This window comes from Cryphonectria parasitica (genome assembly GCF_011745365.1).
Source record: "Cryphonectria parasitica EP155 unplaced genomic scaffold M406scaffold_1, whole genome shotgun sequence".
NCBI classification, from domain to species: Eukaryota; Fungi; Ascomycota; class Sordariomycetes; order Diaporthales; family Cryphonectriaceae; genus Cryphonectria; species Cryphonectria parasitica.
In genome coordinates this window covers 4,049,094-4,065,266 of record NW_024468909.1, presented here as the reverse complement: position 1 = coordinate 4,065,266, position 16,173 = coordinate 4,049,094, and the positions used below count along the sequence as shown (strand labels likewise).

The following is a 16,173-nucleotide window of genomic DNA, read 5'->3' as shown; positions in this document are numbered from 1 at the left end:
GTCAAAGTCCCTCCCATAACCAACGCCGGATCTATGCAATGAATAATCCCTCTTCTTGAACAATACCACAAGCCCATCTTCCCCCCAAGACTTCTCCTCCCTACAATCCTGTGACCGTAAAGCTCAACAAACTCCCAGCCGTCAGCCCAATGACCAGGCAGAGCCCCATGAACCCGCCTGCAGCCTCCCTCTCACTCTCCTCCACGCCCTCAGCAGCGGCCATCATTGCATTCGACGCCAGCCAGCCGTTACTCAGGCCAAACGGCACCTGAACGAAGACCAGATAGAACACATCGCTGTTCACAACGGCGCCGGCCCCGTGTAGGTTGCACAGCAGGTACAGCGGCAGGGCGACGAAGCGCACGAGGCCGAACAGGAACAAGACTGCGGGTCGACGGCGGGCGCGGGCGTTGAGGGGGCCGGCGGTGGACACGCGGCCTGCGAGGTCGCCCGTGTTCCAGGCGAGAAAGGATAGCGGTATGAAGACTTCCGGGTCTAGAAAGCGGCTGCGTGGCGGTGGGTGCACCGAGAGGATCTTGGCTGTGAACACGGGGAAGAGGCCGATGGTCGCCACGAAGCAGATGGCCACGGACCCCGCAGCCCAGTGGAGTTTGCGGAAGAGAGTTAGGATGGAGACGACCTTACGTGTCGCCCGCTGCTGGTGGCCAGCCATTCCGTCGTCGCCGCCGCCGTCGTTGTCATCATTGTCATCCAGTCTCGCGACACGGGCCGCGGCGAGGCGCTGGTGGCGCCGGACCAGCGGGAAGAAAGACACCAACGTGACGATGGACATGAGCACTGCGGTCAGAAAGTAGATGAAAGCCGCATCGCCAAGAGCATCGTCCTCTTTGCTCCGCCCACCATCCCCCCCGTCCTGAGGAAGCGCAGCGCCGGTTGCTGGTTTCGGCGGCCGCACCACCAGCACAGAGATCATTTGCGCCAGAGCGGGCAGCACGCCGGCGAGGCCCTGACCTGCCATGATGGCCTGAGTGTACTCGGATCGCCCGAAGCTGGCGGCAAAGGCGAAGGCACCATTCTGGAAGAGGCCAGTGGCCAGCGCTGAGAAACACACGTCTACCAGGAGAAACCCGAGATAGGCCTCAGGGGAGATGTCGCGAAAGAGGGAGGTGGAGAGCGTCAGAAGGGCGAAGGCAAGGGTATTGATGACGAGCCCCAGCTTGATGCGGTTGGCGTAGTCGGCACCACGCTGCATGTGGGTGAGAAGGAGGGTCGCGGTCAGGTTAGTGATGGTCGAGACGGTGAGGATCGAGGACTGGAATGTGCGCGCGATGGAAGGATGCGAGAAGAAGCGCGAGGCAAAGTACGGAGAGGCAGCTAGGAACATATTCCTGCAGCAGAGGAGCATGTAGAGTTAGCAGACAGCTGGTGGCTGCGGCCTTGGAGGCGAGAAGGAGAAAACGGTATTCTTACCAGGCCCATAGCATGGCCACGCCGAGGAGAGCAAAGATGGTGTACTCGAACCACGAGAAGGGGACGTCGCCAATCTCAAAGGTGTCGCCCTCGCCGTCTGTCGTGTTGCCCGCCTCAATGATACCGTCGGAGGATGTCCGTAGCGGCTCATACTCTTCTGGATTGACGCTGCGCGTGCCTTTTGCGCTGCCTCGGCCGGTGAGGATGCCTCGTAGTCTGTCCATGTTGATGATGTCGCTAAGAGAGGAAGAAGAAGAAGCTGGGCCAGCGTCCGTCGTCCTCGACATGTCTCCAAAGAAGACGGGGAAGAGGGGCCAAGGAAAAGAAGGGACGGCCCGTCGAACCACGACAACTAATGACCCGTTTCGTTGTTGGGCCCCCTCCTCTCCTCTCGCCTGGTTGCTTCTCCTCGTTGACCTGACCTCTTCCCACGACACTCGCTGTGCAACGATCAACAGCCCCCCGTGACGAGCGTCACAGCAGAGTTGTGTTATCTCCCGCGACAGCACTGCGCTGCGGGTTCAACCGTGCGTCCTTATGTTTGTCATGTGTTATCGACAGGTGTAGGTTGTCGTCTGTCTCAGACAGATCACAAGGGCGTCGACGGCGGGACGTTGGAAATGCTGCGGATACGTTCTGGAGGGGCGGGGGGGGGTGTTACCTACTACAGTACGTGGTAGTGCTATGTGCTGTGAGCACTAGTTACTCCGCTATAGGACCGGTGGTAGGTACGATTTACTTGGTCCAGTTTAGGCCTGCGCAGGCGATCGGTCCCCTGTTCCCTTCCCCTCCCCCCACGCGCCTGACCCCACGACTCCCCACCTGGCTAGAAACTACACAGTGCATAGTACCATATACATAGTCATTAATTACTACATATTACTATACACCGTGATATCCTCGATTTCATACCCTTCATCAACTTCCAGCCTCAAGACAACAAATCATTTCAATCTGATAGACAGAGAGAGAGAGGGACAAACCTGGGAAATACAGAAGGAAGGCAGGATTATGTTTTTTTTCTTATTCAAAGAAATCTACCTTTTTCTTCTTCTTCTTTTTATCATGCAGGCACTCACTACTAGAAATAAAAACCCACGCTCTCTTCACCTCTCTCGAGCAATTCACTGGCCCGTTATGCGGCCATATCCATACATACATATTTTAGTGCACACGTGATGTTAGCCATCTGCGATGTAAGTATGTCGTGCATACTTGGTGCTGCTTTTCTTTCTGCTATCCTTTTCCATGCAAGCAGAAGATTGCCTCTACAGGGCTATATTCGACCTCTTTTTGAAGGTCAAATGGTAGCACAGAGGCTGTCCAACATGTGCCCTGTTAAGCAGGTGAGTGAAGGGGAAGGAAAGGGTCACTCATTTATTACCTCAGGTGTCGTGAAATAGCCATAGCCACCCCAATTGAGCAGGAGATCCTGTTCAGAACACTTAATCCGCAAGAGGAGGATTTCTGGCTTGATTTGTAACTGTGAAGCATGGCTGTCGAAGAATATTTGTTCAACGCCACCATGCCTTGTCTTTCTCCTTTCCTCTCTAGCACACCAGCTCCTTGGGCTTGCTGCTGACTCTTCATAATACTGCAGTCTCAGTTCTTACGGAACTATTGAACCCACAGAGGATATGGCCACTCTTCATGATCATCCATTAGTTTCATGATCTGCTGCCACATGAATCCAATCTGGAACCCTGAGCCTCTATCCTGCTACTCTCTCTCTCTCTCTCTCCCTCCCCTTTGGACAAACACCCGATTGATCATTTACATATGCACACACACATACACGCATCGCCATCATACCACTCTGGGCAATCTTCTCATGACTGCTGCTCGCAAATACCCCTCCTTCAACTCCCCAGCTATCGCAACAGCCATATTTCCTCTACCAGCCCAAAAAAGTAGTCACACAATCATTCATCAGCAGAAATTTCTCTCATAAAAGAGCCAGGGTCCGAGATTGATAATTCTCTCTCTTTCTTTCTGGAAACTCACCCCCAATCCTCTCCGTCTCTCCTCACGATGCAAACTGCCTCGTGAGATCTAGGTCCTGGGCGTCAACATCCTCGAAGCCGTACTTCCTGTACAGCGAATGCGCGTACGGCGAGGACTCCAGAAACACAGGCCTGCCCTCTGCGTCTGCGAATTCGGTGCCCCACCGTAACAGGGCGGACGCTGCGCCGAGGCCGCGGTGGGCTGGGCGGCAGGTCATTGACCCCAGGTCTGATTGATATTTTGAAATATGTAGATCAGCTTCTCAGTCATCCAGCGGTTCCAGAGCTCTCTCTCTCTCTCTCTCTCTCACACACACACACACACACACAGACACAAACACGCGCTTCTTCCCTCAACTTAAGGAAAAGTGCAGAAGTAAGATGTGGGCTCGGACAGATCATAACGAGGTCCCGAGCCGGAAGACATGCAGATGTAGATACAAATCACAGACACAAAAACGCCGTAAAAAAGTCCAGAAAACTACTCACGCAGACAAGCAACCCCCGCCATCCACTTCCTCCGAAACTCATGCAGACCCCCCATGAAAGCATTATACACCCGCGGGTTCGTTCCCTCCCCCATGATCTCCTCCGTCATCTCCACATACGCGGCATACTCCTCTATAGGTGCGGCCTCCCGGACGAGCCTCTACTTGGCGACCGCCACGATCTCGCTCTCGCCCTCGCCGGCCCGGGGAACCAGCTCGGCGACCATGATGAACGTCTCGACCGGGAGAGGTGTCATCCCGTGTCCCTCTGGTCCGGGGCTGGCTTCGGGCGGAAACAGTCTGGCCCCAAACTTGGATCGCGCGCTCGCACTGCCGCCTCCTGGGTACATTAGGTTGTTGGGCGTGATTGACGCGAAGCCGGCGAAGTAGACATTCGTATGGCCTCTGTATCGGCGGGCGTGGCGCGGCGGACCCGGATCGCTGGTCTTGGGCTCGCCATAGTGGTGGTGGTAGTGGCAGACCTTGATAATAAAGAGTGTATGACCGGCTCAGTTTGACAATATGTTTGTCCCACATATGCAACAATGACGAGTTCAAGTTAGCACTTAGCATAGCAGCTGGTTGGAATCTCATTAGTTCAAGTACTTAAGTAGGTGTCATTGCCTCTTGATTTACTGGCATATGGTGGTGAATGCGTATGAGTCACAGGTCAGCGCGCGAGCCTCGCGTTCTTAAGACAAGGGAGTCTTCCTGCGCAGGGGGTTTGGGAATCAACTGCGTGTCGGGAAGCCGAGAAGTATTCCACTGTGATAGATGTACAATGGGCAAGAAGAAAACGAAGATAAAAAACATATGCCCTCATTTTCTTCGTCAAGTTCCTATGCTTGCTCGGTGAAGAGTCAACGCTATGCTCTGCTTCGGTTCCAAATCTAAGAATGTCAGTCTACTTCTCAACACCAACCTCCACTTCTCATCCAGCTGGAGGTCTTGTCTTCTTTCTTGGTGACCGTCGAAGGTGCACGTCTTCTGTCCGGCTCGTCGGTCTCGCTTCTATTATGCTCTCTTCTACTACCACAGAGTATCCTTCTCCTCCGGCTAAGCCGGCAAGCTGCTCCTCCGTGATCCAGCCCGCCTCTGCCGCAAATTCCACAATATCTTCTGCGCTGGAAAACGACATGATCTCCAATGGAGACTCAGGGTTGAGGTGGGTCCAGAACTCTTGTGACTGCTTCTGGAAAGCCGTGAGCTCCTTCTCCGGGCCTTGGAAATTGGTCGTCAAGTACTCGTAGAGGTAAGCCAGCCACAGGACATTGGTATATGGGTGTTGCCGCAGCCAGGAAATGGGGGACCCGTGAAGGTCCTTTTCGTAGGGTTCGTTGTGTTCCTGAGGAGGCAGCCAGAGACGATCGCCGTTGATCAGATAGGAGCGCATTTGACGATAGACTTTGCACTGCTTTGCGTGAGTGCTGGTGAACAAGCTGAGGTCCCTCTCGAGATCATTGGCTACGGGCGCAACGTCAGGAGAGTTGGTGTCTTCTGCCCGGGAGAGACCATAGTCAAGAATAGTCACGTCGAGGCCAGAATAGCCAAATTGACAAGCGGACTTGTCAGACTTTGGTCTCGCCGGACTGACCTGACGGACGCAGATATTACCTTCATGAAGGTCACGGTGCTGTACTGTTTGTAAGTTTGTGTGTTTGTGTGTATCTTCAGTTCCAGGTAGGCCTACCTCAAACCTGATCAGATTTTCCGCCCTCGCCAGGGCCACAGCAACACCGAGGAGGACGTCCCAGATCTGCGCCGCTGACTCGATCTCCAGGTCTTCCAGCGCCGTCCCCGCGTCACCCAGCTCGACAACAAGAAACCGGGTGTCTTTTAGGTACCGACTGGGGCTTGGATAGAACTGCAGGCGATCAGGGTCTTTTCGTTTGGCCCTTCTGTGGAATGTCTGATGTGTCTCGAGAAGGGCGGGGGTAGTCTTGCCCTCCACGATGTATTTCTCCTTGTAGATGACGAAGCCAGGGATGTCAGCCACAAGCTCCGAGATCCTGAGCTCGCCCTGCAGGTCCTCCTCACCATGGGGCACTTCGTCGACGAGTCCAGATCTCTGTTGGGTCTTCGTCTGGGGTCTGAGGGGCGACTCGAGACGGATGACTTTAATGATGCTGGTACCACGCTCGTTTGTGACCCGGTAGACCTCCGCATAAGAAGCCTCCGCAATCTTCTCGATGCGGTCGCCAGGCGGGCATACATCCTCCCAAGCCAGTACACGCAGACATTCCTCCTCTTCAAGCTCGTGCAGTGGTGTCGAAATACTCAGTCTCGCAGTCCGCCGGGCCTGTTGTGGCGTCTCGGGTGCTGGAGCGGGCGCAGATGGGGCGAGGATGACCTCTTTCTTGTGTGGTACAGACTGCTTCTCATCCTGGATGCTAATGGATCCAATCTTGGTGGTCAGGTCTTTAACGATGGGATCATCTCCTGCTCCAGTATTTCTTGGAGCCGCTGTCGCAACAGACATATTTGCGTCAAGCTCAGCCAAGGGCATCATCCCCCGCTGAGGTTTTCTGGCTCGCTTGCCATATGTCCGCACCGATAGTGAGCGAGACATCGTTTCATATGGCAGCAGACATTCGCAGATGTTCAAAAGCTGGGATCAGCTGTGAAGTAGTTGGACCTCGCTGTGTGGTCTTGAGAGCAGGCTGAATTAAGCATGAGTCTTTGAGGTCTTGCTGCCTTCTTTTCTGATTATACTCTTCACAAAGAAGGAAGGAAATAGGCAGATGGCTAATGCAGGCAGCCTGTCGTCATGGTCAAGTGTAAGTGTTAGAGAGAGCGTTGTTGAAGAATGGAAGCCACTGTGAAAGGCAGGCGCGTTGACAGGGCAACCAGACACCTTGCCCGATTGGGTGGGATCTAGATTCAGGGTGCTTCACCCTGGCTGACCCTGGCCTTGGCATGCACCAATCACGCTAAGCACTCGCTTGCTGCACTTGCTTGCAGCAGCTCTGGCACTATCTTTTCCGGCCTCCTTGTTACGTAGTCCTTTGGCCCTTTTTCCTCCTCCTCCTCGACCAGCTCGCAGCCTGCCACTCATTGCGAGACACCACCGACAATGGCTGATGTTCTCAAGGGCCTCTTTGGAGGCAGTAAGTCTACAGCAGCTCCAGTGGCCACTGGAGATTCAGGTATGCGCCTTGATTACCAGTCTTCTCGAGTCCAATCCTCCCGACCAATCATTGAATTGAGCTCTCCCAACAATCACCAGACCCTTACAAGCAGTGCTTTCTTTATATACAGCCTCCTCCCTTGATCGCATGCTGACTCTCATTGGTCTCCACTCAATGTAGACTTTGCCGACTTTGCAGAGGCCTCTGAACCCTCGCCCGAACCCTTTGTCCCTCCTCCAGGCGGTGCGACCTTTGGTGCCAATGCGCCCGCCGCCACAGCTCGTCCCTACACCAAGTGGTACCGCATCGATGAACGGTACACCCTCAACGACTTCCGCGCCGAGGGCATCATTCTTGCCGCCATCATCTTCATCTTTACCCTGCACGTCATCGGCTCACGCCTGAATAGGAGTAGGGCCAAGAAGTGGATCAGGGCGCACTCCAAGATTTTGGCGTCCGAGTTTGCGCTTGTCGGCTTCGGTGACAAGGCCGGTCCTGCGAGCGAGGGCGATGCCGACCTTACCAACCCAGACCTGGCGCTCAGAGAGAAGTCGCTGTTCGAGTTCGCAACGTATGCGACTGGCCGCCAGAATGTGGCGTTCCTGGACGCGAAGCTCACGCTGATCCGCCGGTTCAACCCTCTCATGTCGGTCGCCGAGGCCGGTCTGAGCCTGTTCATTGACAGCTTCAACATGCCGCAGGATCTGGTGGAGGTCACCATCTATCCCTTCGACGGCAAGGAGAACTTGTTGGTCCCTGGCGTTCCCGGTATGGCAGAGCTGCGCAATAAGGATGCCAAGAGCAGCTACGACGGCTTCGTCTGGGCAATTGTCAACAAGGACCGGATGAAGCAGGTCCGGGATGAGCGGTTCGACGTCTCCCTGACCTTCACCAAGGATCACAACAAGCTGCCCGTCTGGAGCACCGTTATGAGCGAAAGTGCCGAGATCACCAATGTGCTGCTCACCAACGAGCTTGCCAAGGCTGTTGAGTCCGCCGGGGAGCTTTTCGATTACCTCATCGTCTCTGACCAGCCCGAGGATAAACCCAAGACGTACGTTACTTCATCCGCCCCACAAATCAATCCTCTCGTTTTACATCTCATGCTGACCTAATAATCCCTTTCACACAGTCTCGAGGAGACAAGCCCCCGCAAGCGCATCTTCCTCAAGTACCGCCTCCCGTCCGACAGCAACTACGCGCCCCTCCTGCCCATCTTCCAGCACGCCATCAGGCTGACGGACCAGCTGGCCAAGGAGGCTCACTTCCGGCCCGAGGTGTTGCGCAAGGTGAAGGGCGTGCGTGACGACACGGTCAAGCAGATCCAGAAGGCCAGCCTGGAGGAGAAGTCTGAGGAGCGCAACTACGAGCGTGAGAAGGCCAGAAAGGCCAAGCGCGACCAGGAGCTGGCGGCCCTCGATGCCAAGGGCCAGAAGAAGTACCTCGAGAAGGAGCGCGAGAAGGAGCAGCGCAAGCAGCAGAAGAGAATGACCTCGCGCGCGTAATTGGAGGGGGTTCTCTGTGTCGGGAAGGACAAGGGAAGGCACCGGGGTGTCAGGGCTGTATTGAGGTCGTTGATGAGTGGGGCTGGCTAAGGGCGGCATCTGTGCCAGGGTTTTGTGCCGGGCACCGTGGCCATCTAAAACGGAACTAGGATATATGGTGATCTTGTATAAGTTATCATCGTGTGCCCATCTAAAAAGTTTAACGGAGGCAAAATCATTCAGTAATCTCGTTGAGTGTCAGGACTACTGTGATACTCCAATCCGCTCAATGGGGTTGGGTGTAATAATCGGGTTGATTGGCCTCCTAAGCAGCCAACGACATGGCATGGGCATGTAGAGAGCAACCAACACCTGTCGAGACCCGCGCCTGAACAACTTTCGTCTCTCTCAAGAGTTTCTTGTAACGAAAGAGGCTGGTTGGCGATCTGTCTCCCGCAACTTCATCTTCTTATTCGTCCTCCGCCAGCAGATCCTCGACCCTCTTCACCTTGTCCGCAGCAGACTGCTTCTTGTCCGTCCTATAGATCGAAAGGGCTTCAGTCAGCAACTATACGCACTTGAAGATGAAACCCCTCTTACCATCAATACTTTCACCTCCTTTCGCCTCCCCTTCTCAAACCACCCTCATACAAGGGTATACCGATATAAAGTCCAGAAGGAAAAGAAGAGAAAGACACACACACACACACACAGAGAGAGAGAGAGAGAGAGAGAGAGAGAGAGAGAGAGAGAGAGAGAACCGACCTTGTGCCCACCCTCATGCTACTCTGCACCCTCCCCACCCCCATCTCATGCACAACCGCATGTGCCCTGCCCACAACCCGCATCACCTCATCCCACGACCCTTCCACCGTCGTTCCTGCCGAGTGCATCGTGTACGTCAAGCCAGACGCCTTGAGAAGCCTCTGCACGGCAGCGACTTCTTTGGCGACGGAGGGGGAGGCTGTTCCTACCTGAGTGTTTTGGGAGGAGAACAGGACGTGTTAATAAATGTGTACGTGTGTACGTGTGTGTGTGTGTTTCATATGTCATCCAAAAAAAAGGAATAGGGAAAGGGAAAATCTCACAGGAACAAGACAGAAATCAACATAACACCGCTCCGGAGTAGCAACACTAGAATAATCCATCCTGCTAATAGTTCTCGAAGACAAGAAAGGGTGTATCCTATGAATCACAGGTTAAATGCAGCGGCCAGTCAACCAGATGAGCGAGATATTCATTCGACAGAAGACAAGGCTGTGGGGCAATTGAGAATCTCCTGATGATGTTGTTGTTGGAACTTGGGTGGGTGAAAACAGTGAGTGGGTGGTGAGTGAAGGTTTGGCTAGATGACGTGCAGCGAGTGACTCCGAGATCGCCCGTGGGCCTATCGGTTTCGGGGTGTTCGTACCTACTGCGAGTGCATCTCTCCACTCCTCCCGGGACTCCGCTCCGGATCACCACTTCTTCAAAGACTGACAATCAAGGCTCGGACGAGATGATTCAATATATTTACGAGGACTGTAAGATGACACACGATTTCATTGTAGCACACTCGCACGTCCAGAGGGTTATTCTGATAATCAGAAATGCTTGCAAGATCCGTGTCGTCTTGTTTGGTAACTGATATCATCATGACAAGATTACCCCCCAGTCATATACTCTGTTCTGCCACAATATCCATCTTCCAGACACAAAATGAAGCCACACCCGTCAGGCCTGAGATCTCGCAAATCGTTTAATCAAATGCCCCAGCGCCCACGTTCACGGTGAAAGGCGCCAAGCTTGTCAGGCTGTCGACGCGGCCCAGCAGGACCTCCACCTGGCGGAAGGCCACAGAAGGCTGATACTGTGGGATCATGTGGCCCGAGAGGTCGACCGTGTTGTAGGTCAGGCCGCGCTCCGTGTGCGTGGTGCCCATGATGCCCGATGCCGCGTACGTCTCCACCTGGTACTCGCCGTGGGCGGGGATGTAAAGGCCATCAGCGTAAGGGGTACTCTGGAAGCCCTGTGCCCCGTTCCAGGTAGTGTTCTGGATTTGCAGGATCGTGCCGTTGGCGATCAGGACCATGTCGAGCAGACCGTGGGCGACAATCACGTTCTGTGTGCGCTCGATGACGCCAGGCAGAACCGTCACGGCAGACGGGAGGGAGTTGTCGCCGTCAGGGAAGACGTTGATGTTGCTGCATTCCTCCCATTCGATGAGGGGGGCGTGAATCGCTTCCTGGACGTCGGTACGGTTGAAGTAGACTTGGAACGACAGGGTGTCAGTATGCAACATGCATCTGGAACATAAATGAGGAAGAGGGGAGTACCTACTCTGAGCACCTGGTGGGATGAACTCGAAGGAACCGGGGACTGTTTTGTAAGCCAGGTCAGTCAAGGGATTCATCGCGCCAATATTCATTATTTCTGGAGAAACAAAGAAGCACTCACAGCCAAGAACATCCCAGAGGACAGGGCAGGTGATAGCGACATTGTAGATGTCGAAGCAAGGGTTATACGTCTGAATCCCCTCATACACTGAGTCGTACAGGGCGATACATGCCGGGTTGCTCCGGCCAGGCAGGTCATCGATGTTTGGCATGGTGCTGGTCGGCGGGAAGGTGAGGTACTCTTCCCTGAACGCGGCGTACCCACAGCTCTCATCGAGGCTGACGAGTTCAGCAATGTCCTGCAGCGGGAAGAGGTCTGTGTTTGAATGTGTCAGCACAAGCCTAGACCTATGCAGAGAAGGGCAGCGGGATCTTCCTACCGAGGTGGTTCTGAACAAAAGGCACGACAGAGACTGAGCCCTGGAGGTAGTCATAGGCGATACACGGATCGTACACCATGATTCCAGAAACCTGAGACACCGGAGTTAGTGCCGACACAACTCCGTGACCACGAGAAAGGGAACCCTACGTTGAAGTAATCGGTGTCGTTGGTGTCCAGCATTCCGCTAGCAATGTACGGCACGTACATGCCAGCATAGGACTCTCCGACGATGTACACCTTGTACCCGGTCAGGTCGAAGGTGTCGACAAAGGTCTGCCAGAACTCCATGAACTGGTTGGCGACATCAACCTCATTCTGGGCAGTGGGTGTGCCCTGGGAGAAACCTGTGCCGACGGGCTGGTCGACATAGATGACGTTTGTCAGGCGGTTCCTAGAGACCCGAAACATGTCAACTGTACGGTCCAAAATCAAGTGATCAACATGGTCTACGTGCTTCAACAACGCCGACCAACGACTTCTTGATGAGAGGAAAGACATACCATCCCTAGTAAGTATTTGAGAGTCAGCAAGTTTGCTTTCAATTGGGAAACGCCCAAGTAACCGCCTTCCACATAGCCAGGAGATAACTTACCCAAGGGTTCTGGAGGGGCTGGTAGGTTCCCTGCTGCCACAGGAAAGGGCCATTTTCCTGAAGCAGTCCCTCGAGGGATGAGCATCCAGGCTGAGAGATTAAAGGTGTCAGTGCAAATCTAGGCCACAGACAGACAGAGAGAAGGGAAGGGGGGTACATACACCACCGTTCAGCCAGATCAGGATCTCATTCTCGGCATCCACGTTGGTCGACGGCCAGAACCAGAAGAACAGCTCGTCTTCCGTGCTGTTCCCCAGAGGGAGCAGGCCGGCATACGACTCGCCCATATCAAACTCCACATCAGGGATGGCCGTGCCATCCACCAGGAAAGCTGTTTGTCAGACAGTCCAGTCAGTCAACAGCCCAGTTAACATGATCATCAAGGCCACCGAGGGGCCGCCACTGCCGTGTCTCCTCGGTTCTCTCCCTCACCTTGGGTCTTATTGGTCAGGTACTGGTAGCCAGAGGCCGAGGTAGTGCGCTTGACCTCAGCGACATACTCGTTCTTGATCTGGGGCTCGGGCCTGCGCATCTGTAGCCTCTCACCGACGGGAGCGACATGGCGGAGGTCACGCCTGGCGGAAACGCCAGCCGCAGAGATGGCCAGGGCAGAGAGGAGGACGGACAGCTGCATCTTGACGAGGAGGTGACCCCTTTCCTTTTCTTTTCTTTGTCTTCTTTCTGGAAGTCAAAGGAGGAGGGGGGGGGGGGAAACAAAAGATGGACTATTGGCAACGGTCTGCCAAGACAAGAACGAGCGGTAACCAGGGGAGGGGCCTGAGAACGAGGGAGGAAGGGCTGCGATACGTGGGACGTATTATAAACAAGCCGGAGGAGGAGGACGAGACCAGGGCGCGGGCGGTCAAAGAAGGAGAAACGAGGACAGAGAGGGTGGATACCAACGGCAATCAGGCATCATCGTCAACCCTTCACTTCACATCCATACTGTACCTGGAAGGAGCGGCCAAGACAAGGTCCGCTCCTCCACGCAATGTCCTTGAACAGGGCACAGGCACGACGGGCAGGTGTCGTTTGCGGGCCCGTTCATGAAGAGGGTCTGCTAGATGGACACCTGCCCATGTCTACCCCATGTGCAGGCCTCTCTTGTGGGTGGGAGGTTAGTGTATGTACTGGCGTATAGCTAGAATGTGGCTGAAGTGTTGAGTGGTGAGTAATAGTGGTGAGTAATGTGGGACGATGTGAGTGGTGCTGCTGCTGCTGCTGGTAGTACCAGCATAGCATCCACCCACCAATACTCGAGGGCATATAGTAATGAACGGGAATCGGTGGCGATGGCGACAGGCTTTGAACGGGAGGCTCCCGAGGTGCAAACAACCCGCACGGCTGTCACCTAAAAGATCCATCCTGTCGATATCCACAGCATCAATCTCCCTCCCACTTCTCTAAGCCCTTCAGCCGTCCATTCATCCATCTGCGCAACCCGCCATGGCTCCCACCTCCCCTTCTAGGAAGGACGTCATCGGGGTCCGACATACATTGCGAGTTGACTGACTGGGTCTATGCTTCGCGCACCACGGTCGGTTGAAATTAATTTGCTGGTAAGACTGGAACAGAACGGCATGGTGGAAATTTAAAAAACAAACAGAAAAAAAAAAAAAAACCCCCTCCTCAACCAGGAACAATGTATCTACTGTTGGGCGGCGAGATGGATGGGTTACAAAGTAGCCGTCCGGCGTCCGAGAGGTTTTGTGGTATGAGGGAGGAAAAGAGGGATGGCGACAGGGGCTGACTAAGTATATAACATAATGTATGGTAGTTACTTCTAAGCATGTCTTGCCTTGCAGCGAGGAAGGAGGCCAAGAATATTCTATGCATAAGCTGAGGAAGGAACGGTCTGGACAGACCACTTAAGCCGGCTGTTCTCTCCATTCCATTTACTGTCGCTGATTATTCCCGTGCGTTCCATTCCATTTAAGTTGCACTCAAAACAAGGTGCTGTGGTTCCTCCCCCTTGCAGATGAAAAGCCGCTGCGGCAAACGTCGGCAGCAACATTGTGTTACATTTTCAGGGGTGGAAATATCCTACTCTAAACCTACCGAGGTAGGTAAAGTAAATTACAAGACTTCTCAAGATTGCTCAGGCATAGTGCTGCTATGTCCCTTCTGTCCAGATCAGCATTGTGAAAAATGAGAAAGACATGGCACCACCCTGATCTGTTGTCTCCAGGACCGACTTTGTTATTTTTGGTAAATTTGAACCTGACATGTTTGTCTTTTGATTGTCTCTTCTCTCTTCTCTCTTTCTTTCTTTCTATTGTAGCCCAGATTACACCCACTGCTAAGAAGGAATGCATACACAGAAACGCCAACAAAAACAGCCGGCAGAGTGGCAGAGAAATGATGCCCCTGTCGTGCAATCCCAGGAACGCCCCATAAACCCACCATGACGGTCATCATTATCATCATCGTCGTCATCAGAACCACACCAGCATGAGCTCTCCTCCTAAATCACCTCATCCGGCGCCACGCCTCCTCCTCCCAGGTCCAAACTGTCAGCCCTCGAGTTCCCAGAGCTAAGGCCCCGGGTCCGCCCAAACTTCATAGTGAACGCCCCAAGCATCTCCTGGTGCCGCAGATTCTGCTCTGTGAGGGGTCGCTCACTGGGGTGGAGCCGGGCCTGCTTGAGGCTGGACTTGTTCGGCTTGCGGGTCGGAGGTTGTGGTGACGGTAAGGAGGGGGTGGTGATGGTGGTGGTGGTGGCAGAGCAGGACCAGTTGTAGGAGCTAATGCCATCGCTTTTCTGGTGAGAGTAGCAGGATGTCGAGGAGGAGCCGCCGCTCGAGCGCCAGGACTTCATCTTGGCCAGGCGTGATGTGGCCTTGGAGAGAGGAGTCGCGATTGGGGTAGGGGCGTCGATGGTGTTGGTGGCGGTGGTGGCGGTAGTGGCGATATCACGTTGGTGGCTGTCTTCGCTGCAGTCTGTAGACGAGGATGAGGAGATGGACTTGCGCAGCATGCGGCTGAAGCGGTCTCGTATCGCCATTCTGGATGTGGTGCGGTTGTTTCCTTTGGTGTGAAATGTGGCTGGCTCTCTCTTTGTCGCTCTTTATCTTTTTCTCCTCTCTTGTGTCTTGGTTGGATATACTGGAAAGGAGACCAAGTGGATATCTCGGTACAGTCCCAGAAATAAGGATGGCCAGGTGATTTGGGTTGGGGTTGAGTTCGCACTGGCTGTCAGGGCAAAGGCGGTTGGTTGTTTGGTGAGGTCGGAAACATACACGAAGGTCATCAATGTTTGGAAGGTCAATACAAGAAGGGACGACCTAGACAGGCAACAGTTATCCTCCCGGAAGATGAGGAAATTGGTAACAGTCGAGACACGAAACATTTCATTGCCCCACAGCGTTGTGGAAGGGGGACTCGTGACGTATTTATTTATCTACTTAAACTCTCTTTGGGCCTTTTCAGACCATTATTAGCAGAGCCTGCTCATCCTCCACCCGTACCCTCCTCTCCTTTACTCTCCACATTAGGTTCCAGGCTAAGATTTCCTTATGCACCCGTATGGAATTTTCCACCTCGTGCTACTGCATCCTTTTTTCTTCTTCCTTTTTCCTTCCTAACGCTCGGCTCGCTCACACGGCTCTTTTTCTCCCTGGCGGCCGGCCCGTCTTGGTCTCGTACTACAGTAGATCGGGCTAGCAGTGGGGCCGCCTTGTGTCCCTCCTATGGTGGGTGCGCCCCCGGATTCTCCATCCCAGGGGTCCAGAACGGCCGCCGAAGGGGGTCCAGCCAGATCGATGCGGGGGGTGCATCTGGGTTCCGTACGCACTAGTGTGTGCCATAATAAGAAGAGGGTGGCCCAGCACGCCCATCTCTGCCGTTTGCGGTTATGCATCCACATGAGAAGTTTTTATTTTATTTTTATTTTTATTTTATAATATGGACTGTTCCACCCCCCCCCCCCTACTCGCTGTTTTTTTCTGTGTATCCCACCTATTGCTCTTTTCAATGACTTGGTAGAAAAACATTTTTCCTTCTTGGCCCTTTAGCCCTACTCGATGTTGAGAGGGAGGGAAAGACATCTGATACGTTGAACTACGGGTGATGTTGTTGAGTAGGGGAGTTATGCTTGGATTTTGTGGCGCGACTGTCTGCCGATCATTTTCTCAGGTGCTCACCCGGCTTTTCCTGCATACAATCACATGATTAAAGAAAATCAGTCGACTCTTTTATTATTGCCCTCTGATTTGTCTCTAGTTTGTTATCTGCGTAGGTGGATTATGGCCATAGTAGATACTCCGTTGCACTGCTTCCAGAACATACTGT

At 53.9% G+C, this 16,173-nt stretch overlaps 6 protein-coding genes across 6 annotated transcripts; 1 reads left to right on the top strand and 5 right to left on the bottom strand.

The window, feature by feature from the left end:
• Positions 1 to 100: 100 nt before the first annotated feature.
• On the bottom strand, positions 101 to 1,582 carry M406DRAFT_59507 (uncharacterized protein; the record flags this gene model as incomplete). Its single annotated transcript, XM_040924638.1, has 3 exons — positions 101 to 1,349; positions 1,432 to 1,505; positions 1,556 to 1,582. 3 exons carry the CDS (start codon positions 1,580 to 1,582, stop codon positions 101 to 103), a joined length of 1,350 nt encoding a protein of 449 aa, XP_040781483.1.
• A 3,400-nt stretch (positions 1,583 to 4,982) lies between these two features.
• M406DRAFT_12978 (uncharacterized protein) lies at positions 4,983 to 6,158 on the bottom strand (the record flags this gene model as incomplete). The annotated part of the gene is made up of 2 exons (XM_040915381.1): positions 4,983 to 5,555; positions 5,613 to 6,158. Coding segments are annotated over 2 exons (1,119 nt in total), but the record flags the coding sequence as incomplete, so codon positions are not given.
• Positions 6,159 to 6,938: 780 nt separating this feature from the next.
• Positions 6,939 to 8,777, top strand: M406DRAFT_285237 (DUF1682-domain-containing protein). The gene is made up of 3 exons (XM_040918605.1): positions 6,939 to 7,068; positions 7,231 to 8,104; positions 8,183 to 8,777. Exons 1-3 carry the CDS (start codon positions 6,996 to 6,998, stop codon positions 8,553 to 8,555), a joined length of 1,320 nt encoding a protein of 439 aa, XP_040781481.1. The 5' UTR covers positions 6,939 to 6,995; the 3' UTR covers positions 8,556 to 8,777.
• Positions 8,778 to 9,003: 226 nt separating this feature from the next.
• Positions 9,004 to 9,682, bottom strand: M406DRAFT_245506 (uncharacterized protein; the record flags this gene model as incomplete). The annotated part of the gene is made up of 3 exons (XM_040916339.1): positions 9,004 to 9,073; positions 9,300 to 9,508; positions 9,623 to 9,682. 3 exons carry the CDS (start codon positions 9,680 to 9,682, stop codon positions 9,004 to 9,006), a joined length of 339 nt encoding a protein of 112 aa, XP_040781480.1.
• A 590-nt stretch (positions 9,683 to 10,272) lies between these two features.
• On the bottom strand, positions 10,273 to 12,517 carry M406DRAFT_336180 (putative serine carboxypeptidase; the record flags this gene model as incomplete). The annotated part of the gene is made up of 9 exons (XM_040921117.1): positions 10,273 to 10,784; positions 10,854 to 10,892; positions 10,971 to 11,225; positions 11,290 to 11,380; positions 11,439 to 11,682; positions 11,792 to 11,796; positions 11,884 to 11,973; positions 12,045 to 12,214; positions 12,316 to 12,517. The coding sequence occupies 9 exons, from the start codon at positions 12,515 to 12,517 to the stop codon at positions 10,273 to 10,275; spliced, it is 1,608 nt and encodes a 535-aa protein (XP_040781479.1).
• A 1,584-nt stretch (positions 12,518 to 14,101) lies between these two features.
• On the bottom strand, positions 14,102 to 14,887 carry M406DRAFT_349268 (uncharacterized protein; the record flags this gene model as incomplete). The annotated part of the gene is made up of 1 exon (XM_040922457.1): positions 14,102 to 14,887. One exon carries the CDS (start codon positions 14,885 to 14,887, stop codon positions 14,348 to 14,350), a length of 540 nt encoding a protein of 179 aa, XP_040781478.1. The 3' UTR covers positions 14,102 to 14,347.
• Positions 14,888 to 16,173: the final 1,286 nt, after the last annotated feature.

Bases quoted from the DNA above. Each gene is read 5' to 3' on its own strand.
- M406DRAFT_285237 (XM_040918605.1), top strand. From the start codon at position 6,996: ATGGCTGATGTTCTCAAGGGCCTCTTTGGAGGCAGTAAGTCTACAGCA. The intron at 7,069-7,230 runs GTATGCGCCTTG...CACTCAATGTAG, and splicing joins AGTGGCCACTGGAGATTCAG to ACTTTGCCGACTTTGCAGAG. The intron at 8,105-8,182 runs GTACGTTACTTC...CCTTTCACACAG, and splicing joins CCCGAGGATAAACCCAAGAC to TCTCGAGGAGACAAGCCCCC.